Below are 25,584 nucleotides of genomic sequence, written 5' to 3'. Positions count from 1 at the left end.
CTAATGCTAATAAATTCTGATTTGAATGTAAAATAAAACACTACATTTAGTAATTTAGTTATAAAATAATACCTGTGTCAGTTGAATTTATTTATTTATTTTATCTAATGCATTGCATAAATGATTATTTTTTGTTGGCCAGTACAGCTGATAAATAATAAAACAGTTAGGCTAAAAGTAGCATTAAAAATCTGGAAGGAGTGTTATTAGGTCCCAAATACTGATCTAAATTATTGCTGCAGGTAAAACTAGAAAAACTATAGGTCCCAAACTGCAAATTCCTATGAGCAGATTTTATTTCCACAAACAGTTGCATTAGAGTTCACAAGGCTGCTTATGTGAGTAAGGAATACATATGCTAAACGCTGAATTGTTTAAATTAATCTGATGTCTAAATGTCTGTAAGGCACATACATCTGATTTTCTTTCTTGATTATCTTGATGGTCTTGAGCTGATGGTACAGGAAAATGCTAATCAAGTATATAATACACTGGAACATGTCTACTAGAAATAAGCTATAATGATGAAAAGTGATTGTTTCTCCTTCAGCATATTACTGCGTGCATAGGATCAACCTTCACCAATGTTGTTGACAGTAACTGTACTTCCACAAATTAACTTCTATATTGTTTTACCTTTGTGGAAGATTCAATCAAATGCATATGACAGAAACTAGCAACACTGGAGTAAAGTTATTACTATTAGCTAGTCTACTGATTTGTAACGGAAACTGAAATCTACTATCCTGTCTTTCAAAGAAATAAAGACAACAATTATAACATGGTTAAAAAACCCTGAAACTGATTTCAGATGAAATTCTACCTTCAGGTACTTGTACTGATTCAGTAAGAGCTGTACATGCAATAACCAACAGAACTAAGAGGAAGATGTCTGAGGAACATACCTGAGTTTTCATCTGATTTATTTTTTTCCCAGGATTCTTGGCAGAGGTTTTCTTTTAACATTGTGCATCTCAGACAAAACTAAAAAATCTGTTTTTTCTTTCACAGAGTGACTGTAGTGAAAGGGAAGAATAGGATAAGGTATTTCAAAGTCAGCTGCAGAAAACAAGGAAAAAAGGATTAATTTAATATCCCAAATCAAACCATATCTATTTTAATATTCAGTATGATTGATCACAGGTTCCAATATATCTTGTTATAGAACACAGTGTATTAAGCCTTAGGGTAAAATGCCTCAAATTTGATAATTGAGAACGGAAAACTTTGTATGAAATTATGGAAAATGCTGCAAACACTGATGAAGGTGAATATTAAAGCAGGTATTCATATTCAGGTAGAGTTATTTGAAAGGGAGTAAATTCAATTACATAGCACCTCCTTATATCGGTAGTTATTCAGAAGACAGACTATTACTTTCAGAACCATTGCCATTCACATGTGGCTTCCAAACACTAAGCAGACTGCAACATTCTCGGGGCTGAGACTCACAGGCTGAGTGCTTTTTACTTCATGTCTTCAAAAATAACTGATCTTCATGAGATTTCATGAATTAATAATTTGAGCTAGTATGGCTATAAAGAACATGCTCTCTCCCTCAAGTTACATATCACAGTTTATCTTCTGAAAACAACAGTGTAACTGCCATCACTTTTATTTTATTTTATTTTATAAATATGGTCATTCAAACTATTTTGAGTAATTTGAAGTCTAATGTCTGCTTCCAAATCCTGTAAGATGGCAAGACATGCTGTTAAGTCATTTATGTTTTAATCTGCAGTCAACTCTATAACAACAACAACCCCCACCCCACCATTTTTTAAAAAACTCAAAGTTTATTTCAGGTTTTGCTTGAGTTTCAAAAAAAATTTGTTTTCCCACTTCAAGAATGTGTTGCCTTTTCTTTTAGGTTTAAGGCTTTTTTTCCTCCAAGACTTTTTTTTTTTCTTTCCAAGTTTAAAATTTTTACTTCTGCTAGGCATGTAACTTGTGAAGGCCTTTAAAAGGACTGGGAATTTACACAGATCAAATATGTATCAACAAATACATTTTAAAAATCTGATGTATTTCATGCATATTTATTCTAGAATGCCCAACACTGTTTTTTTTTTTAAATATGAAAAGTAATCATGAATATTTACAAACATTCAAAATGTATTAGCTACTCCTTTCTATAATTCTGGGAGATTGGGATAGGAGGAAAAAAACACCGCATGAACTATTGCTGAAATTAAATTTTATATTGGAAAAGTTTGATTTCTACTCCTGTGTTTTGATCTCACCACCAGTACGAGTCTCATTCCTAGTGTATTTACTGTTAGCTGCTATTTTATTGTTTCCATAATATTGCAAATAATCATGAAGTAATTGATTAGTTTGCTTACAAAAATGTAGATAGGCTGCATGTTCATTTGTCACACTTTCTTTGTTTTTTTTCCTGGCAGCTTTGGAGGCTTTCCAATTCATTAGGAACCGTCTTTCCATTTCTTTAATTTCTTTCCCATCAAGGGATTCTGTCAAAGAGAAGAGAACATTTTCTGTGACACCCGAAGTTAACTAAAAGGCTGTACAAAGCTGTATGTAATGTGTACTGGTTCTATATTTGCTCTCTTCAAATCTTTTTTGCTCTTTTTAGTCTTTTGGTAGAAAAAATACCCAATACAGCTTGATATTCATATTCAAGCTGCAAGAGTGAGTTGACACGTCTTAATTACAAAAGAAAGTATCTATTATTTTTATAACTTTCAAGGGAAATATGTATTTCATATTCAGTTAATGTGCAGCACCTTATAGAAAGTTTTGAAGAAAAGCTATGCTTTTACACAATATATATATAGATGCAGAAATTCAGGTTAAGAGATAGAAACTGCATGTCTTAGCAATCAAGGAATCCTACTGATCATGAACACAGACAGACAGATTTGGCTTTTTAAGGTTAACTTTACTCACTTAGGTGCCATAAAGCTTATGCTCTATGTTTCCTTGGTCGCATCTGCATTTTTGAATCAGACCAAATGAAATACCTCATTTGGCCACAATTTAGGTTGCATTAGAACTGTCCTAAGGCACTGTTATTTTCATAGTGCAGATAGGCTTTTTCTTTTTCTTAATAGCCAATAGTTTGTACCCTCAGAAAAAAGAAAAACAAGCTCTGTAATTACAACTTTTAAGATAAATGACACCTTTATCCAAAAAAGTAAAAAATTAGCAGATTTTTTTACTTGTTTCTACAGTATGAATACTTACATATAGAAGACTAAGTTGCTTCCCTTTACGCTAAAATCGTCTCAAAATAATAATGTAGACTAAATCACAGTGAGGTTAAGATTAACAAATATATTCATAACATAGGTGTAAACTGTTTTAAGTTTAAGGACAAATGTTATATAACAAATTCAAACATGGTAAGGTATGACCTGTACAACTGTAACCGTACAACTAAAACACCTAAGAAACTACTACAGGCTGATAGGGAAGTAGACTAAACTTATCTTTGAAAATCAGTTTCACAACATCTGGAACATGAACACAAAAAAGTCTTACTGTCTTATAACAATCTGACCAATCATCTATTATGAAGCAAATGATTACTGTTACTAATAGCAAAAGCTAAGCAACACATTTGTGCAGTTGATTACATAAGCAATTTTAGCTACATCACCTGTACATAAATTAGAAATTTATCATTTGACATAAATATCTATGGCAGTAACTGTGTTTACATACATAGTGCAATTCAAGAATGATTAATATATCAGTTATTTCCTAAAACAGTGAGGGTTATGGGTGGGTTTTGGGACTAGCTATTGGTTTTATTTTTTACCTAAACTTCGTGACTGTACTACAATCCTGTCCCTGTACTTCGGTTTGTGGCAGATGGGGTTTCCTGTAAGATCCATTCTGCGTAGCTTTGTCCATTTGTTTAATACAACCTCCAAATCCTGCAATTGATACAAGAACAGAACATTGTGATTATTTTTCCCCCTCCAGACTAAAATTTCATAGTAACATGATTTGTTCAGCCAGGCCCAAATCCTGCACACAGAAATAACTTCAATGAGAATATTCATGTATTAATATGCACATTAAGAATGTGCATTTTCAAACAGAGTGGTGTGTAGCATTCCCTGAATATATCATAATTGCACAGAAGAAATGGTGATGCAGTTGGAAAACTCTGCATTTTTAAGGATACAGTAATGCCAGCTATGGAAAATTACGACTACAATCCCACTTATAAAAACCACAGTAGACTGCCTCTCTCTTTATATACATGTAAAACTGTATTTTACAGGAGAAACAGTAATCCCCCCCTACATAACTGTGGGTGGTCAGTTATAGTATTGGCCCAAATAGTGAAATTTTTGAAATATACCTTTCTCCATCTGGGTTTCTGTCTGGTTACCCAAGGGCAGTATGACCTAGATAAAATTTTTTCTGTCTTTTAAATACAATAAATTCAAGTTAAAAGGATGCAAAGCTTAGCAGATTGGTCCTTTCTACTCAGATACCCTACTTTCTGAAATACTTTCTTTTCAAAAGTTCACTTAACTGTCATTCTTGATAGGCTTCCTTATATGTGTGAAAAGCTTAAGGAGGGATTCAAAACAATCTGTATGAATACAAGAAGAGAGAGAATTTATGTTCTACAGTTGTAATAATTTGGAAAAAGTCTACTAATCGTGATGTGACAGATTCTAAACTGCAAAGTCTGTAGAATTTTGTAGCTTGATCCCAATAATGAAGTATCTAGCAATGTAGATATCTCTTAGCGCCTTCAAATTTAGGAAATCACCTGGGTAACGCAAGCAAGGAGAATTCTGGTTTTGCAGGCTCTACTCCCTTGGTAGAAAATCCTCCTGGGAATATTCTATGGGTATATAATACACGTTTAGAAAAATCACACGGAAGAGGAAGTGGCAGAACAGCCTCACATCTCCAAACTGTATCATTTTTCATCTATCGATGATGACAGTGATATCGTCTATCATCTATTGTTATCCAGTGATGATAACGTCTTTTCAGAAAAATACAAGGCAAAAGTCTGGTTCTGTGAGGAGCAAGACTGATAAAACACCGCAAGAAACTCTGAGGATCAGTCCACGTGAAGAAATGTTGATAAATCTCATGATGTTACACAGCAAAGATTTATCAGCATGTATCAGAATACCAATACGATAACCCCCACAGTTTAGGTGCTAACACTTAATCACAAACACAACAGTTTAGGTGAAAAGTATTTTAGGTCTGGCTTATTAAAAAAGAAATAGCATTTAGCAAGTGTATTTATTTATTCTTACCTGAGCGTTTAGGCATTGTTATTGAAATCTGTAATGTATTCGAGATTTTACTAGAAAGAATTTTTTCAAGTAATAGTTTTGCAACACAGAATTGTCTATTCCTGAAATAAAATGTATACAGTTTAACTTTGATGACTGTATACAAAGAGTCATGTAGATTTTTGTTAGCTGTTACTTACTTGATAAATGACCCAGAACGTGCTTACTCCAGTGTATGTTTATCTAAGAGCACACTAATCCTGTGCTGAAATATGATTACCCTTTCGATACGCTCTAGTTGTTCATTGCCTTCCTGTCTCCAATAAAGTGCTTTCACTTCCCAGCCTTTCAATAAGCTGTACTAAAGGGACCAGACACTCTTTTGGGCAGTCTCCGTTTGATAAATGATCATGTCATGCTATCACTTTGAGGTCTGCTACAAAATACTGACGAGCAAATTATATTCCACCGGGCAGGGGAGAGGGGGAAGGGCAAGTGCCTTAGTAGGCAGCAGTAGTGCTGGCCATAACGTTCTTACCAATTAATGATGGCCATTTAAGAATTGGTATTTGACCAGTATGCTCCACTTTTTATCGGAAACGTCTAGTCCAACTGCCCTAACTACATCTACAGACAGCAATTTGTCACCATTTTGACTACCTGTCATAATCTATTTGAGAAAATCTATAATTTTCTCTTGTTCCTGACTCGATTCTGAAGCGAATGAATTCATCTTTTGTGATATCCTCTTGTCATAATCAATATCGGGCAGAGGTTGAATAAATTAAAGACTTAGGAAATACAGATTTTTATAGGTATTTCTAACTATATTTTCTCTATCTATCCAAATATTCACACAAGTCATAATCTTCCCAAAACTTTTTTTGTTTTTATACTTTGCATGGCCTACTGCTTTTTCAGCCGTTTGGGGTTTTTTTATTTAAATAAGAATTTGTATTAGTGATAAGTAGAGCCTACTAAAATGTAATCTCTAAACCACAGTAACTGTAGCTGGAAAGTTGGATATCCAGCTGCATCACACTGTATGTTAGACACATTCAATATGGCCATTAATTTTACAGGTCTGCAAGAATATAAATAGAAATACCCTATCTGCTCCATATTTTCAAAACTTGGAGATTGTTTAGAAAACACACAGGACAGTCACTTTCAAAATTCACCAGAGCTCGATCCAAGTGTAACTGATAGCAGCAGCAGCAGCAAACTCAAATGCTAACCACATTATTTTTCAAAAGCTGTGACTGTGTTACATGGAAATCTAAATGTCTAATTGATTTGCGTAAATATTAACTCTGGTTTTCCTCATGATAAAATAATGACTTCTAATAATGATTAAATAATATATACATAGTTACTGAATTATACAGTCTTTTTGTCCTCTCCTCAGTCTGTTTCAGAAGGTACTGTTTTTTGCCTCTGAGATACTGAAAACGCTGTCTCTGAACTGGCATTCTCATTCTTAAAAATAATTGGTTCTTTGGCTAAGACAATCTTCTTTTAAGATCATCACAACTGAAGTCTTTTGTATTTATAAGAAAGAAAAAAGACAATAAAAAAATCACTGTAATATGTTTTATTTAGAAAAGGAATCCTTCTCAAAAGGGAAGCTTTGGAGAGACTACCTAGTTTAAAAAGCTTACTGTTATTTTGATGTAACCAACACATTCAATATGGTTTTAATTACCCAGCAAAAGCCTACATGAATTGTATTTTGATATTAATTCAATCACAACTGCCAGCCAGAAATACAGCTTGAAATACAATACATTAATAATCCTCTAGTAAAAACGAAATGCATCATTCAACATTTTTTAATATTAAAATGTAAAAAATTTGGAGTCCAAATAAACTATATTGACCTGGAAAATTGCTAGATTATGCACACAAAGTACTGAAATCTCCTCATTAGTAACTGTAGTAGAACTGCCAAATTTAATGTAAAAGATATTAAGTGTTCTAAGAAGTAATAAGAATAGTTATTTTAATAATTACTAACCAATGAAAGTTAACTTTTCTAAGGAAATAGAATGTATATGCAAACCAGTAATGAAAGAATTTATTTTAAGCAAGGCTTTGTCTTGGTGATTTGGGTTATGATTTAAGCCAATTCCTTTTAGTATTTATTAATAAAAGTATAAATTTAAAAAAAAGCATAACACTATTGCCTATGATTTACATTAAACGAAAACAGTGTTTAACTCATTTATAAAGTTTATTCCATGCCTCCACCATGCAATGATGGTGTCAGCATACTGTTCAACATAAATTTGATATTCAGTTACTAGCACGACACTAAAATTATTTTTTTAACTGCTCTTTATGTCAAGAAGTAGAAGACATCATAACTTATAAAAATAATGAGACGTGACAAGGCTAATACTCCTGTTCCTTTTTGAGAAGATAAGCTGGAAATTGTACGTCTAGAACATTCTATTAGAACCACATTCACTACTGCGAAAGGAGAGCATAAATACTTTTATTTCATTTGTTTTAGCTGCTCCTGTGGAAGTTAGAGTTCTTGCTTATGAACACATGTCTTTCCTTAGCAGAAATTTATGAAAGAAATTCAATGTATGCTTTCATGACAAATACTACTACTTATACTACTCCAGCAACAATAGTCAAAAAGTCATTTTGATATTAGAATGGCTGCAAAATCAGCTATATAATCTGATACCCAAGAAGCAGCTTTTTTTTTACATTAAAATAGAGAATTAAAAACTTATGGTAAAATATTGCAAGTTAATTAACAAACAATGGCCACGTCATCTTTGCAAATTAAGCCACTGATAGTCACTCAGATGGCCAAAACATACACACTAACTCTTCGTTTTGGACATATTATATTATAGTTATAACTTCCATGCATTTACTACTCAGTTGATAGATGCATGCACAATTGCCACTTCACATAGGATTAAAGGACATTTGGACATCCTAGATAAACAGTTCTCCATTTTTAATCTCAACAAGATTTTTGGATGAGAAAAGACAGCATGCTTGGAAAGTCAGAGGTTCAATAACTGTAGAAGTAAAGTTTATTTTTACTTGTCTATTTAGTGATAAAGATGAATTTGACTGATTTCTTATCACACATTCAAAATAGAACAAATATTTATTTTAATACCTTCATATGTTGAAGTTGATTGTCAACTGCTCGAAGATAAGAAAGATTTTCCAAAACCGCCAGTTCTTCTAATTCATCAATGTTGTTATTGCTGATATTCAACACAGACAAAGATTTCTGGAGGAAGAAAAGCAGAAAAAGAAAATTATTTTTTTCATGTCAAGTTGTAAATTCTTACAGAAAATTCTCTTAAAGGAAGGACAAGCATATGAAGCAGAAACATGCAAATAAAACTCCCACATACCTCACGCATTGGTTTATATTAGCCTTGCATCTTGTCCTAAAATGCTGTTTGTTTTGGTTTTGAAGTCAAACCAAAGTAAGATTATTTCTCAATTATTTCAGGAATTCTTAGTAAATACAGAATTTTTGTTTTTCTCAACATGTTCAAATGCCTTACAGAGTTCTGCAAGTGCTACTAACTCTATATTTGAAGTACGAAACAGACACAGAAATTGACTGCCTTTTCCAAGGTTACATCTGAACTGCATAGAGCTGTCATCCATATCTGATACCCACATAGTCTCACTTAACAGCTGAACTATACTGTTTTTCTTTCAGGCTTGATCCTACAAACCTCTCGGTATACATATCCTTGCCCCTTCTTTGGAACACTAGTGAGTCACATAATGCACTTTGCCTTTTGTAACAGACAATAGTTAGAGAGATCTGTACATTCTAGATAAAAAGTAAATGTGTTTCAGGTGTTTATCTCAGGAAATACTTAATGTAGTTTCACGTAAAAGGAACAAAAAGCTTGTATCTCTAGAAGATGAAAAAGGGCACCTAATCCAGTGAGTTTAGATAGGGGATTTACCATAGTTAGAAAATGTCTATTCAGTGGTATATACAGGAAATGTAACCCCTTTCTAAAATCTGACCAAGATCTACATAGCAGGCAGAAATTACCAGTATCATCCTGAAACACACAGTGCATAAACTTAAATCTCCTCAGCCAAAAGATTCATGATATTGTCATCATCGAAAGATTTCCTTGTGGTACACAGAGAGCTATATTATGGTCCCATGTTTTTGGCTTTTTCATCTCTGACAGCATCAAGAGCCAGAAACAGATAGAAGATGAAGTAAGAAGTGATGTCTTAAAGAGGGACCAAACATTTAGCACTCGAAGGATAAAAATAGAATGTTTTTACATGTAGCTTCCACAAAGATGTTACATGGTCAAGAATGCAAAATGTTTCTTTAAAAAAAAAACCACCACACCAAAAGACCTTAAATAAAAGCCACGAAGAACAAAATGCTAGTGACTCTAGGCCAGGATGCTGAAAAACACTGAAGTATATGAGTTGTCCTGGGAAGATTACAGCTATATAACCTCTTAGTTTCATCATTTCTCCAGAAGGAACAAAGTAAAAGTGCTCCCATAGGAATGGCTCATTTCTATTAAAGGAAAATGGCAATACATGTCTTGGATTACTTAATCTCAAAACCGCAAGAATTAGAGCTAGGTCAAATGTTTATGATATACACATGAACAAAAGAACTCACTTTGCAGTGAGTTCTTCATCTTCCCCAAAAAAGCTCATCAAGCCCTGACTACACTTTGGGAGGTACAGCAAGATGATTTTTTTTTTTAGTATAGAACTACATCTATTAGTAAATAAAGTCTATTTTTTTAACCACTTCAACAATACATTTGATGTTTACTGCGAAATTAACATGTTGAAAGAAAACTTCAAAAGCTGACTTCCCTGAAATCTTGACATAACACAACATAGAAAAATTGCAGAACTAAAACTGAATGCTTTTGATTGTGTTGCTCTTAATATCCAGGAAAAAAGCTGTTTGCACCTTTTGCCATTGCATTCTCTAGAGAAATGCAGGAGGCAGTAAATAAACTAATGTAACCATCAGATCAGAGAAATATCAACAAACTAATTCACTACAAAGTAAGTAGACTAAGATAACTGTCATAAATTCCTACCCCTTTTTTAGTTTATTCACATTCTGTTGGTACAGGGCATCCACACATTTCTGTACTTCCTCCCTCTTTTTATTCTTATGTCCATCCTTCATAGAAAAATAAATGAAGAAGTAGATTCTGCTGGACTCCTTGCTTATATGAGAATTGGGATGGGAGTCCCTTGGTAGAATTTGAAAGAATGACACCAATTGGGAGAAAAGGAAAACACATAGTGATCAAGTCCTAGTCACTTCTCTTAAAAATACTGATATACTGATTAACGGCTCATTGAAATTCTCAAAATGCACTTACTGCCAGGGACCTAAGAGATCTTGGATCAAACAGAAGCTTTTCACCAAGAGGGAGGTGTTGACTTTCAATATGTAGCTCCCTTATTTCTTCTAATTTATCCAAACCCTCTACTACAGTGATACAGTTGCCCCCCAAATACCTGCAGAATAGAACACAAAATAGATTTAATATCCTTTGAAAGCAAAAGATAACACAAGGCTTCAATATATATATAAAAAAATTAAGTATTATTGACTAATACTTGGAAATTATAATAGAAAAATTGTAATAGAAATAACCTAGTATGCGAGTGGAACATACAGCTAGCAGATCCAAGGTTTTTTTAGGGGTTTTATATATTGCTACTATTATTATTAAATGGCTGAAAAAGGAAATAATTTAAATACAAATAAATATGTTAAGATGATATGCCATCACTTTACTTATATCATAGAACACTTAAAAAATCATAAGCAATTACTTTTATTTGAAAATCAACATTTAAGAGCTGAAAGGACATTACTGGCTACATAATTTTTTAATTTCTTAGTGTAATAATTATTCTTTTACTAGTAAAGTAAATACATGATTTTCAACTTACAGTTTTTCAAGGTTTTTCAGCGATGAGAGATTTTCTATACATGTAATACAATTGTTCTGAAGGTAAAGGTGTGTTATATTTGAAGCAAAGTCCAAGTTCTGAATTTGACTGATTTGGTTATCATATAAATACAGAACTCTCAGATTTTTACACAAAGAGAGGTCACCCTGAAATAAACAATAACAAATTAATGCTACATAGAGTTTACTCACTGCCTGCTTCTGGAAGCTGTTGATTGTTTTTATAGTTGCGTTCTGCTACATGATTTATACATTTCCATCTTTAACAAACACTTTTAACAACTATTTTTCCTAGCAAAACTGAGTGTCAGTAATCACCTTCTGCATAGATTTAAGACTGAAATCTGTCATTACTGTTCTGTACAGAAGCTGAGGACTACAGCCATCATCAGCAGGTACATCACATCCTGTGTGACTTCATTCCCTTCCCTGCCTTCATCAGATGGATTTCAGAAAAGCACAATTGTTGGTGTAGTTGTCTCCATCAAACTTCAGTGATGTAATGGAAACCAGTTCTTGGCAAAGGAATACTGATTTACACAAAAACTTGCACTTCAATGTATTGTAATACACTTCCAAGTCCAAGATTCCACTCAAATATCAAGTTTCTTTGAATGTATTCTTCTTAAATAAATAAAAGGTCACATGTTCTTATGAAGGTTTCTGTAAAACTTCTCTATGGCATCTGACGAACCAGTCCTAATCAAATGGACTGATCAAATTAGTAACTCGCTATGGCTGTGCACATTCCTAGGAGTGGGCTGAATAAACCCATTTGCTTGCATGGATCTGTTCACATAGAACAAGCTATTTAATCTTCTTGACTGAAATCACACTTTTAAAGCAGAAATCCACCATACACAACAATTCAGTTGTTCAGGGCTCAGCAATTTCAAAATGTGCTCAGTATCTTGAGGGGATTTGAATTAACTCAGGACTTACTGAAACCTGTATAAATTTCCTATTATTAAACTCAAAGGAAGGAGGACTGGGTTAAGTTTGCAGGTTTAGTCTTTGAAAATGAAAAGGTCATGGATTATTTTTTAAATGAATAAGCCCCAGGCAGCAATTTAAAAAAAAAAAATGTAGATTTTAACCTGACTAATTTGAAAAAGCCACTACACCAGTCCAAATATGTTAACCTCACTTGGCTTATATCCTGTTCCTGAACTCCCCTTTCCTTTCTCAGGCTTCCTCTGAAATCTAAGGAATAAATCACAGATAGATTGAAAAGATTGTGCTGCAAGTTAACAACTCTTTGTAAAATTCCCAAGACTAGAAAAAATATGGCATTAATGAGAATAAGTGTTGCACTCAATAGTATGTCATATCATTACTACTTCCTTTAAAAAAAATAAAATCTGATCTGCAAAATTACTAGTTCCTTACATTTTCTTCTATTCCACAGTTTGCATTTTTATAAAGGTAACCATCAATAAATATAAGTCTTAAAATAAAAAACCAAACTGTTGCTGAAAATACGAACTTTATTTTTAACTTCAGACCTAAAGTCTCCAAGAACACTATAGATAGATAGATTTCAATAGGGCTAGAGCACTGCTGTCAAAGCCCTACACCTACTGATTCAATAGCAACAGCCTGGCTATATTCTATAGGAAAAGTGTCAGGTCTAAATGATTAATTTGAAATATTCTCTTTCTTAAGTGGCTAAAGAGGTAAGCAAGTGGAGTTATCATTTCCATTCTGGTGACTTCCTGAAAGCTCCTTTACTATGTAGCAACTGTAGGAAATAATCAAAATAGCAAATTGTTTTGTTTTTTTTTTAAAGCTGCAGATTTCTATAATAGTTCTGTGAAATACTGCAAAAAAATACTTCACTTTAACACGTGTTCATCTCCCTTGTGTAATTGCTTACATGGTTTTTCTATTTTAATTAATCAATGGCAAAATTAGTTAGTGTCTTGATAATATCCTTCTTGTCTGCTACACAGATTATATATATTTCCACAGTTTCAGGTAAGTAAAACACTTCAACAGGATTTTTGCCACATAAAGAAAAAGTGTCAGGTTGATAATAAGAAACCCTGCAGGCTGTTGGAGTTACGGTCACCCGCTTTGATGTTTTATATGAAAAGTTACAGCTGAAAGATTATTTTCACATTTCAAATGCACACGCATTTAAAATCCATTAAACACTTTTACATACAAGTAGTGTTCCACACAATAACAGGAGTGAATGCTGAAGCATGTTTCCAAACAGATGTATTATTAAGGCTTAATTGCAAGTCAATAAAAATGTTAAAACATAATATAGCTGTTACAAAACAGAAACTTGGCTTTGCTTGTTTGTCTCCTCAACTATAAACAACTCATCATAACAGTAACTGCAAAACATTTGAGTAGCCAGGTTAAAAGGAATAAAGAAAAATAAATCTTACAATTGCATCTATATTTTTATCTGATAAATTCAGATGAGTTATTTTTCGCAGATACTGTCCAAAGTCCTCTTCATTGCGATTCTTGTGACTGATGCTTTTAGCAATTAGGTCCATTGTTAGTCGAACCATAATTCTGTAATAGGCCAAACTGCTCTACCACTTCTTTTAATAGCGTATTCCATGTGCTTTTATAAGTAGTTTTATAAAATACCTTAAAAACAAAAAGGAAAATGTTATGTTACTTGTATCCCAGATCTTCAACAAAGCTTACATGTATACTTCAGATCTGATGTTTCTCCACTAATTCCCTTTTTGCTTACAGTGACACATTTATGTATAGTCTTTGCTGCTTATAAAAACCTACCCCTTCCTTGCTGTCATTTTTAAAAACTTTTAGTGTATTAAATAACATTTAAAATACATTGTTATGTTTGATTTGTTGTTTCAGTGTGCTTAAGGAGGTTGTACCCTAGTCATAATTTTTCATATAGAAATATGAGCACAATGATCCACAGCATAAGTAATCATCACACATAACTAATTAATGGCAGCTCATAACCTAATTATTAGTTAGAAAACACATCACTCTCTAATAGGTTTTACAGGCTGTGAAAAGTGGTATAAAGCTACAGTACACTCTATACATCTACACAGTCCTTTTGTCATGCACACAACTGCATGTGCATTTGTTATGCACTAAGGCATACTGTAGAGGCTCTCACAACAAAACCAATTTTTTTTAAAAACTCTGGCCATTGTTCCAAGTGAGCTTATAAATTGGGGAATTGGGGGGGGAGGGAAGAAGGCAAGACGTGTAAACAGTCTGGGGATGTGTAAACAGTCTGGGGATGTGTAAACAGTCTGGGGATAAAAATACCCTAACAAATATAACTTAACAACTCAGAATAAAAAGGTTGCTTTTTTAGCCAGTACATAATCCTCCCGCATCAGTGCATCAAAACAACTGAGGAGACAGCAAAAAGCATCCCAATACTAAAACTCATGCAGCCACAGAAACCAAGGCACGGAGAATCCTCCTTGCCAATATTACATTTATTAGAAACTGAGGAACAGTAAAGATTGAAACTGTACAGACAGAAGAAACTTCCTTACTTACTAAGCAAGGCTGGCGCTCAGTAGTTCCCCCTTATCCATGTGGGTTTTGTTTTTTTGCTTTTTTTTTAAAGGTGGGGGAAGAAGGAAAGCTGAAAGGACATTTTTCCTTTTTTTTTTACTGAGAAGCGTGCTTCTTTCTTGCTTTTTTACATAAAAGTACCTTTCAGAGCCTTCTCTTAGACCTTCCAAAACAAGCAGTAACAGCAGAGCAAAAGCGTGGCTGCCAGCGCGGGGGCTTCCCGTGAGGCAGGACTCTCTCGATCCCTCAGCTCCTAGAGCCGTGTGATTTGATTCTGTCGTCCCCGTCTCCCTCACCCCAGCAGAAGGCTTGACAACGACAAGGACCAACCGCCACCCAGCACAACCCGTGGGAAGGCTGCTTTGATGTCGCTGCCCGTAAGCCAAGAGGGACAGGTAAGGGGGCAGGAAGGAAGAGGCAGGATCCGCTCCCGACGTCCGTCCCATGAGGAAACCATCCCTCCCCCAGCCGGCCCAGGTAAGACCCCCACGGCCTGCCCCGACCCCGCTCTCCCCCTCACCTCCCGGCCGCGGCAGCGGGACAGCGGGCAGAGAGAGGAGGCGCGAGCTCCCCCGCCGCCCCTGGTTGCCGCGGCAACCACACGCCAACAGCCCAGGAGGCCGAACGCTCCCGCCGCCGGCTGCGGCGCGCGCCCTTCCCACCCAATCAGCGTTGAGGAGGGAGCACAGGCGGGGGGAGGGCGGGGTTCCCGCACACGGCCTCGCGTGGGGCGCGCAGGGGGCGGGGTTCTTCGACGGCGTCGTCTCAACGGCCGTGGGAAGCGGCCTGAGGCGCCCTGTGGGGAAGGGGCTGCTCGGGCTCGCTAGTGGCCCTGTCTCGCCTGGCTGGACCCCTTATGTGTCCACAAGGGCGAGCTGGGGTGGGGGAGTGGGTGTTGGTTTTAGCCTGCAGTCATGGGCCTGGCTTCGCCTCTGAGGCAAAGAGGGTTGCTATGCCACAGGTCAGGGGCACAGGCATGTCCCGCAGCGAGGGTGGCCGCTCAGCTGGCTGGGGCCTGTCAGCCCGCCTCAGGGGTCTGTAGAAGAGGAAATCGCAACAGGGGAATATCCCAGAAGGAAACTTTGAAACCTGCTGATGCAAATGGTCTTTGAACAAAATCTCCCCTATGAAGAGCTCATTGCCTTATTAATATCTTTATAGTGCTATGTGTTCTTAAATTTTGTTTATCTGGAGGTTTTCCATCTGGTATTACCCTTTCTTCCTGCATGCCAGGCATTTTTGTGAGCATGATTATTGTCAAAATCAAAATTACGGGATTCATTTCCCCTGTGCTTAAATTAGAAGGGTTCATTGTTTAATAAATTGCTGCTAAATACAGTATCCACTCAATGCTTTATAAAAAAAAAGTTAGCAAATGTTTAATACATTTTTTCTATGATGAAACATTATTCCAATTTGGAGTTGTTTTTTTTTTAAATCAGTATTATATCAACCTTTTTGGTGCCTTTTTAAATGAATGAATTAATGGCTCATGACACAAAACTGGGAGGAATGGCAGGGACGCCAGAGGGTCATGCTTCCATCCAGAGGGACCTCAATAGGCTGGAGAAATGGGCTGACAGGAGCCTCATGCAGTTCAACAATGGGAAGTGCAGAGCCCTGCCTCTGGAGAGGAACACCCCCAGGCACCAGCACAGGCTGGGGGCTGACCAGCTGGAAAGCAGCTTTGCAGAGAAGAACCTGGGGGTCCTGGTGGACACCAAATTGAATGTGACGCAGCCATGTACCCTTGCTGCAAAGAAAGCAAATGGTACCCTAGGCTGCATTAGAGTATTGCCAGCAGGTGGAGGGAGGTGATCCTGCCCCTTTATTCAGCACTGGTGAGGCCACACCTGGAGTGCTCTGTCCAGTTCTGGGCTCCCCAGTACAAGAGAGACATGGACATAGAATCATAGAATCATTAAGGTTGGAAAAGACCTCTAAGATCATCGTGTCCAACCGTCAACCCAACACCACCATGCCCACTACACCATGTCCCTAAGGGCCTCATCTACACATCTTTTAAGTACTTCCAGGGATGGTGACTCCACCACTTCCCTGGGCAGCCTGTTCCAAGGCCTGACCACTCTTTCAGTAAAGAAATTTCTCCTAATGTCCAATCTAAACCTCCCTTGGCGCAACTTGAGGCCATTTCCTCTTGTCCTATCGCTTGTTACTTGGGAGAAGAGACCAATACCCACCTCACTACAACCTCCCTTCAGGTAGTTGTAGAGCATGAGGTCTCCCCTCAGCCTCCTTTTCTCCAGGCTAAACAACCCCAGTTCCCTCAGCCACTCCTCATAAGACTTGTGCTCCAGATCCTTCACCAGCTTCGTTGTCCTCCTCTGGACACGCTCCAGCACCTCCATGTCCTTCTTGTAGTGAGGGGCCCAGAACTGAACACAGGATTCGAGGTGCAGCCTCACCAGTGCCGAGTACAGGAGCACGATCACCTCCCTGCTCCTGCTGGCCACACTATTCCTAATACAGGCCAGGATGCTGTTGGCCTTCTTGGCCACCTGGGCACACTGCTGCCTCATGTTCAGCCGGCTGTCAATCAGCACCCCCAGGTCCTTTTCCTCTGGGCAGCTTTCCAGCCACTCTTCCCCAAGCCTGTAGCGTTGCATGGGGTTGTTGTGGCCGAAGTGCAAGACCCGGCACTTGGCCTTGTTGAACCTCATACAGTTGGCCTCGGCCCATCGATCCAGCCTGTCCAGGTCCCGCTGCAGAGCCTTCCTACCCTCCAGCAGATCAACACTCCTGCCCAACTTGGTGTCGTCTGCAAACTGACTGAGGGAGCACTTGATCCCCTTGTCCAGATCATCCATAAAGATATTGAACAGGACGGGCCCCAGTACTGAGCCCTGGGGAACACCGCTCGTGACCGGCCGCCAACTGGATTTAACTCCGTTGACCACAACTCTCTGGGCTCGGCCGTCCAGCCAGTTTTTTACCCAGACATACCAGAGAGAGTCCAGCAAAGGGCCATCAAGATGATTAAGGGACTGGAGTACCTCTCCTATGAGGAAAGGCTGAGAGAGCTGGGACTGTTCAGCCTGGAGAAGAGAAGGCTCAGGGGGATCTCATCTATGTATATAAATACTGGATAGGAGGGAATGAAGAAGATGGAGCCAGGCTCTTTTCAGTGGTGCCCAGTGCCAGGACCAGAGGCAATGGGCACACACTGAAACACAGGAGGTTCCCTCTGAACATCAGGAAACACTTTTTCCCTGTGAGGGTGACCGAGTACTGGCACAGGTTGCCCAGGGAGGTTGGGGAGTCTCCTTCCTTGGAGATATTCAAAAGCTGTCTGGACATGGTCCTGGGCAACCAGCTCTAAGGGGCCCTGCGTGAGTGGGTACATTGGACCAGATGCTGTCCAGAGGTCCCTTCCCACCTCGACCATTGTGTGATTCTATCAATTAAGCATATGAATAACTCACTGAAGTCAATAAAACTTCATACATGTTATGTGCTAGCTGTGTTGGAACATAAAAGTGCATCAGCTTGTCAGTGACAGAATATATTGCTTCCAATGAAACCAAGATTAGGACTTTATTTCTCTTATAGGAAAAATGGCACAAAATGTAACGAGCAAGCATGTTCCGCTTTGACCTTTGTTAGAAATGCAGACAAGGTATAAAGAGTCCCATCCTTCTAACCTCAAATTTCCTATATCCTTCTCTCTGAGGATACAAAAGATCATAAGATGTCCTTATTTCTGTGGTGGAATCCAAACTGAGCATGCCCTGGAGCTGCTTGTCCTGGGAAATGTTTCTGTAAAAAAAGTATGTTAATATTCTGAAAGTTAATTTTGGACTTAGTTTGCTCTCCCTCATGGCTGTAGATTTTGCAGGTGTCTAGGGCTGTCTGTTAGTAATTTGATTTAAAGGCAGAAAAAGCTATGAGAAGTTTCAGAGAGAGTATTTATTCATTAAGATTTGAAAGAGGATTCTCATCTGGTGGCACAGAGTATTAAACAATCATCTGTGTACTCTCCAGGATGGCAGTAATTTGGCTGAGTACAAAAAGTCCTTATCTTCAAAAAAACTGTTGGAAATACCTGTGTAAAATCATCGATGACTATATTTCTTACAGTTCCAGATTGGAAGATTGAACTGAAATTTACTTCTAAGGACATAAAACACCTTAAGAGCCTCCCTTGCATAAGCGCTACCATGCATTTTGCATAGAGCTATTTCTGCGTATATTCTATATGGGGGATATGTCATATAATGAATAAGACAAATATCCTTAAAAGATACACTTCTAATTGTAAAACATTAAATTCAAGCCTTACAATTTCTGACAAACTTTTTCAGGGTCAGGTTTCAAACTTTTTATTCAGTCAGACTTTTTCCTGAGTATCTCTTGCCTTCCTCTTTGTGGCTAGACAGCTATATAAAAGGGAATCAATACAGTTGCTTCAGTATAGTTCTTTTAATATGTAAAATACGTCTGAAACAACTTTTTCCACTGAATTTAAATTTGTTTTGGTTTTTATGTTTTCAAAGGTAGCAAATATAACGTTCTCAAAAACATAGGGCAGAGCAAATAGTGCTTTAATTTCAATAAACTTGCAGAGATCTGTATTGAAATGTCTTTGTCTGAAAAATAAAGCTATGATCCATTAAATCTGATGTTGTCAGCCTGGTTTCTTAAGGACATGGTGCTTATCTGTTCTTGATGTCTCTGCCTGTATATACTGCCTAGTAACTTTTAAACCCATCAAGCCAACTCTGGCTAAAACTGGCAAAAGGGACAGGTGTAGGAAGGGAATAAATTCTACTATTTTTTACAGAATTCAACAACTGGCTAGAAAAAAAGATTCCTAGCCTAGTGTCCTCATTTGAGGGAGGGGCTGAAGCGTGCCCTAAACAGTTACCTGCTTATCTGGCGGGTGGGCGTTAGCCCGCCTCCCTCGGAAATCCGACAGCCTTCGTTCAACCACGGCCCGGAAGGCAGAAGGGAGAGCTGGAGCAGCGTGGAGGGCCTGTTACAGACGTGGGGATGGGAACTCCAGCTATGACCCACTAACCTTTTAGTTACAGTCAGTGGGGAATAAGATATTGCAGGAGACAGGGCATCGTTATTTTTGCTGCTTATGAATAATAGTTCTGGTAAATATGTAGTTTCCTCAGTTTTGTCCACATGTCAAACTTATTCTGAAATAGGTGTACTGCAGCATAACTCTACATGTTTGTATTTCTATGCTGGAAGTGGCTTAGGTGAGACAGGTACCTGGAATAATTACTTATGTAAAGCCCTAGCCTTCCATGCAGTACTTCAAGTTCTTGGACTTGTTCTGTTGCATGACAACTACTTGACAACACCTCTTGATTCTTGATATTTTTGAGCAGGATCTCGTGCATGCAGATTACGCGTTCAAAGCTAAGCTACTTTTTCTTCCCTGTGCTGAAGAAGCACTGGACTGGAGTTCTGTCCCTGCAGTGCCGCCTTCTCCTCACTGACCATGTACAGTTCATGTCTCATGCTACTGCTGTTTCACTGGTTATACCTTGTCACTTCTTCCATGACTGGATTAACACTTTTGCTCATACTGACTGCTCATAGCAACAGAACTGTGCAAGCCTAAGCAAAGCTGGAGCAAAGATAGAAAACCACTAACATGATTAAAATAAGATAGATAACAGGCTGGCTGTTACAAAAGTTCCTAAAATTATTTCTGCAAATACAACTAAAATCAAGTTAAAATATGTCCAATAACCAGACAAGGCCTATGTGGATAATTATTATTATAAAACTTCAAGGTCTGTTATTAATACAAAACTCTTATCATCATTAATATTATTAGCAGATGCCAAAAAGTGAAATAGCCTTTCTGCATCTCCCAGCATTAAAATCTGTTAGAGCCTGGAAGTAAAAGTTAAGTTATTAGAAAATTATCTGTTTGTTAGGACAAACACTTTATCTTTATAGTGTTTATAATGTTTTTTTATGAACATTGTATCTTACATCCAGCAGAGACTACAATGTTGATTGCAAGATTCTGTCTCCAAAGATGAGCAATAAGAAATAATTCAAAACACACTTTTATAATTTTCACCATAGAGAAAATAACAGCTTTCCAAATATTGAAATGAAGTTTGACAGATGAACCAAGAAAAGAAAGTAAAAATTATTATATGCGGCTATCATTCAGAAACAGTCAGAAGATGTACTGGTATCTCAGCGTTATTTTGTCAAACACTGTATAGAGAGCAAATCTGAGTATTCACACAGTGATTCTTCTTTGTTCTTAAATAATTGTAAGTTGTTATTTACATGTTACTTGTCCCTGGCTGATGTTTTACAAAAGTATTTGTGTTAAACCATTTTTGCCACTTTCAGAATTTTACCTAGTTGTCATAAGAAGAATTTTTAAAGTGGAAAAGGAAGATGTTCCACAAAAACTTGGTATAATGAGGAGCTAGTTTGGAGTTTGTATCACCATATAGAATACATACATCTTGTTTAAGTTGGAAGAATATCTGCCATTTTAGTACCTTTAGGTTTCTCCAATTATATTTCCGGCTTTGTGGAACTCAGACTGAAAATGCCTCCCTTAGAGACAGATTTAAAATATAAGCTTAATTCTAACCTCAAATGATAGAGTAAGTGAATGCAACTTGTCTTCAGCTGGAGAAGAAAGTTCAGATGGTTGTAATTACTAAAGATTGCATGCCATTAGATGCAGGCACATAAATTAATTTCCTTTTATAATAAAGTAGTGCCACTGCAGTTATACACAAGCCCTAAGGTAATCGGCTCTAAAACAAACAGAAATTCACACAGGAAATGATGGACAAATTACATAGGAGTTGAATGCATGTTTCAGTTGAAAATGAAGAGCTCCTAAAACAATATATTTATAATCCCCTCAAAGGGCTCATCTAAGTGATGGTCTAAACAGACAAACTATGCAAAACAGAGTAAACGTTCTTTGCTAACAGCATTATTAAAAATTGTTATTTAAGGTGGTAATGTCTGACAAACTGGAGATGTAGCGATGACCTTTAATGCATAAAAATGGTAATACTTACATACCCTTTTTCATCTGTATTTTTAAAAGGCTAATGATCAATCTTCTTATTTCATAGAGGAAAACAGACACTGGCTCTGGCAAAAATGCCTTGCTAAAGTTTATGCACTCCCGGTTTGTGAAAAGTCAGGAAGAAAACCCAATTCTCCTGAGATGCAGTCCTATGACCTATCCACTGGACCATGCTACTTCCCAGAATACTGTAGTTTTCAGAAAGCCCTGTATGAAGCAATTTTTTATAATTAAAAACAAACCAAACGTCACAGCAAATATTTCATATGTTAGAAGTTTCATCTGAGGGTCAAAATTAACTTTCCTAAATTACATATTTCCTTGTGGATATTATTCCTAGGCTCTGAAAAGTAAAACTACAGCTCATAAAAAATACACCCTGAGGAACAAGATACTTCATTAATTCCTTAAAGGTTTAGCGTAATTGTTTTTAATTCCAGAAAAATCCTTCAACTAACTGGAGACTCTCTGATGTCAGTTCTTCAAGACTTGACACCAGAAAAAAATTCTACGTGCATGCAATTAATCTTATGTATTATCACCCCATATTTTAATCATTTTCACCTCTTAGGGACTTGCACCCTTAAAATGATGCTAGCTTAACTCTGTACTATTTAAATTTTGTCTGGTTTTGTACTTTTGAAAGTATTTGTTTTTATCATTTTATCTTAACCTAGTTTATGATATGATACGCAAAATCTTTTATATTGGGATTTCAAGAAATACTTTAAATATTGTATATAAACATATTATGTTAATTATATGTTAGTAACATAATGAGAGTCCAATTCTGATTTGGACTTTTTGGGGCACAGCAATAAAAATAGATAAAATAAATAGTACGTTTATCAAAGAGAAAGTAACATACCAAGCTTATTTTAAAACACCGACCTAAAATAAAATAATTTCCAAAATTTAGCAAAGGGGAGAAAATAAGTAAGATAATTAATATTTACTTATATTTAGTATATTTTTAACCTTATAAACAAAATAGTAACATGTCAGCCATTAGCTTTACATCTTGGATTCTTGCATTTTTTAATAACATTAAATAATCAACTGGCATTACAGTTCATAATAAATGCAGGAGTACTATAGAAACACTGTATGCCTTGGGGCAATGTACTACGTTGTGCAGGAGTGATCCAGTACCCAAGTTCACGGCAACCTTATACCTTCTAAAGCTCCTATATCTGCAGGAGTAGCCTGCCACACTGAAGTTTCATGAAACAGTAGACAGGTTAAGATAAAAAAAAATCCAAAACCAGACGCAGTTGAAGTTTTATAAAGGCACAAGTGATAGAAATGCAAGAAAATTATCCTTCATTTACTAAATGGCAAGTTTAAAAGAACTCATTCTATTTAATCTGAGCTCGTGTGCACAAACTGCCACGGAAGGCAAGGAAAAGAAGAGAGTCCCTTGTAAAATAGGGTCTGAACAGAGACGTTGTGGGGTTTTCCAGGGAACATCAAAGATGGATGGTGAACAGAGCTGTTGTAGCCAGCTCACAGCTGCCTGTTATTCCAGTACTAGCATCAAAGATAATTTATGAAAAGCTCTAGGAATGTTTCTTCTGGCCTGGCATGAATGTGAGGTAAGGGGCGACTAAAGAACTTGTGACGCTGCTCAAAAGCAAAAGATTAAGGTTAGCCTTTTTATTAGCTTTTTCTAAAGCAAAAATATGTCTTGACTTCAGTGAGGTTGTTCATACAAAGATTCTTGTAAGAGTAAAGATTGTAACAAAATCCACACACTGGTAGCTAACGGTGGCAGAGGGAGCTTTTGGGACCAAAACATTTTCTAAAATTTGGCTTTCTTCAGTATATCGAGATTATTGCTTAAAACTCCCAGTTAGGGCTAATCCTTCAGAAAGGTTCAGTCTCCAGTAGACATCTAATGTCAGAGACCTAGAGAAACATTTAACATCTAGTAACTCCCATTTTCCCTCTGAGTAAGTGCTGAGTTTTTGAATATCTGGGTGCTTAGTGGTACAAATGGGGGCTGCTGGATGCAGAATTATTTAGAAAAGAATCGGCCCTAATAGCCTGATCACCTAATTTAGCTTTTTACAGTTTTGTTAAACACTATCCACAAACATTGCTAAAGCAAATGCAACCAGAAGATGTTACATTTTACAGATTAGTTAACAATATATCTACTGAGTAGGTAATCTAATTGGTTATGTGGGACTTCAAAGCCAAATTTCAGTACCCTAAGTATCTTGGCTACATATAAAATCTGAGAAATAATAGCATTCCTGCTTTATATGACCAGATACCTCAGATATACCATATACATATAAATTTGAAATGTTTCTATTGCTATTAGTTACTTTTAAATAATCCAGGAATACAATTTAGCAAGTTTCTGAAGTGCTTATTTTCAGGTTTTTTTATATATATTTTTATATATATATGTATATATATGGCAGTCAGATACAGTGCAGGCATATGCAAGATAAATGAGTAATTGTGCATGCATGAGTCCTACATCCGCACCTCATCATTCATGCGCTAGGCCTGAAACCATCTCCTTCTCCAGTGTACAGCCTTTAGAGAGCAAAACATTCTTCCCTACAGTCGCTGCAATTCAATGTTTGTCCTCCAATGTGTTTACTTTCAAAAGTTTGTCCTTTTGTCCTACAGTTGAGTTACTGTTCTCTCTGCAGTATTCTGGATATTCAGAATACGAAGCAATGGCTAGACATTGTACCGAATTATAAAGACAATCCAAGCTTGGATTTTGTTAAGGACAGCACAATATTTTGCATTTGACTTTACTGTCCAAAAGTATGGCAATACATTGTAAAATATAATCAGTATCACTGGGGTCAACTCTCTGAAATGAGCACGTCAATCAGATGAAACCCCAAAGAGTTAGAGATAACTAAATATCTCAAAGTTTTCAGCTGGTAACTTGGCTCTTCTGGGTAGCAAATACCGCACTGATGGTGAGGAACTCCAAAAGGATCTCGCAAAACTGAGTGAGCAAAAATGTGGCAGAGGAGCTTTGATGTAGATAAATGCACCTTGGGAAGATCTGAACCATGCCTACACAGTGTTTTCCAGAGTTGTACCTACCAGTTCAAACTTAAGCAGTTTTTAAGATCTTGAAATCATCAGCTTGATGTGCAGCAGCAACCAAATAAGCCAACCAAACACTGGGTGTCACCAGGAGGGGTACTGAGAACACGGGAGAACTATTTTGCCTCTATAAAACTTTGGTGCACCCGAACCTTGAGTACAGGGCAGTTCTGGGCTCTGGGCAACTAAAATGATCGAGTGGGTAAAGTGGCAGCTTTATAACAGCAGCATGAAAAAGCTGAAACTTCTCAGTTTGGAGAGAAGGCTGAGGTGATGGTAAGATAAAAGCTAGTAAATCATAAAGGTGGAGGGTAAGGCAAACAAAACTGTTAATTGGCATGTGCCACGCTATTAGAACTAGAAATACTCTATAAAGCTACTAGATCCATTCAAAACAGGTAAAAAAGTGGCCAGTTCACGTGCTCTTCCCCAGCAGCACTCCGATGGCTGCTGTTAGAGGTGGCCAACCAGCAGGGCGTTTCCCATAACCCCGTACCTTCTCTTGCCTATTTGCCTTTTAGGTAGCCTGGAAGATAGGACAACAGGTGAACAGAGATAGAAGCCAGTCTCTCACAGCTGCATTACTCCATTCAGTAAATTTAAAAAAGAAAAAGGCAAGAAAAATTATGTCTTTTTTCTGGTTCCATGTGGCAACAGAAGCACAACCATTCAATCTTCAGGCAAAAAA

The 25,584-nt window shown here is 37.0% G+C and overlaps 1 protein-coding gene across 1 annotated transcript; it reads right to left on the bottom strand.

Annotated features, from left to right (window-relative positions):
- Nucleotides 1-753: 753 nt before the first annotated feature.
- Nucleotides 754-25,470, bottom strand: PPP1R42 (protein phosphatase 1 regulatory subunit 42). The gene is given in 11 exon segments (XM_075141707.1): nt 754-813; nt 815-856; nt 858-923; nt 926-1,059; nt 2,346-2,474; nt 3,785-3,902; nt 8,389-8,505; nt 10,625-10,763; nt 11,205-11,371; nt 13,624-13,834; nt 21,802-25,470. Coding segments are annotated over 10 exon segments (1,101 nt in total). The 5' UTR covers nt 13,753-13,834; nt 21,802-25,470.
- Between the last annotated feature and the right edge of the window lie 114 nt (nt 25,471-25,584).

Source organism: Calonectris borealis, chromosome 2 (assembly GCF_964195595.1).
Source record: "Calonectris borealis chromosome 2, bCalBor7.hap1.2, whole genome shotgun sequence".
In the NCBI taxonomy this organism is placed as follows: Eukaryota; Metazoa; Chordata; class Aves; order Procellariiformes; family Procellariidae; genus Calonectris; species Calonectris borealis.
The sequence above is the reverse complement of the archived record's forward strand: the minus strand, read 5'-3'. Positions and strand labels throughout refer to the sequence as shown.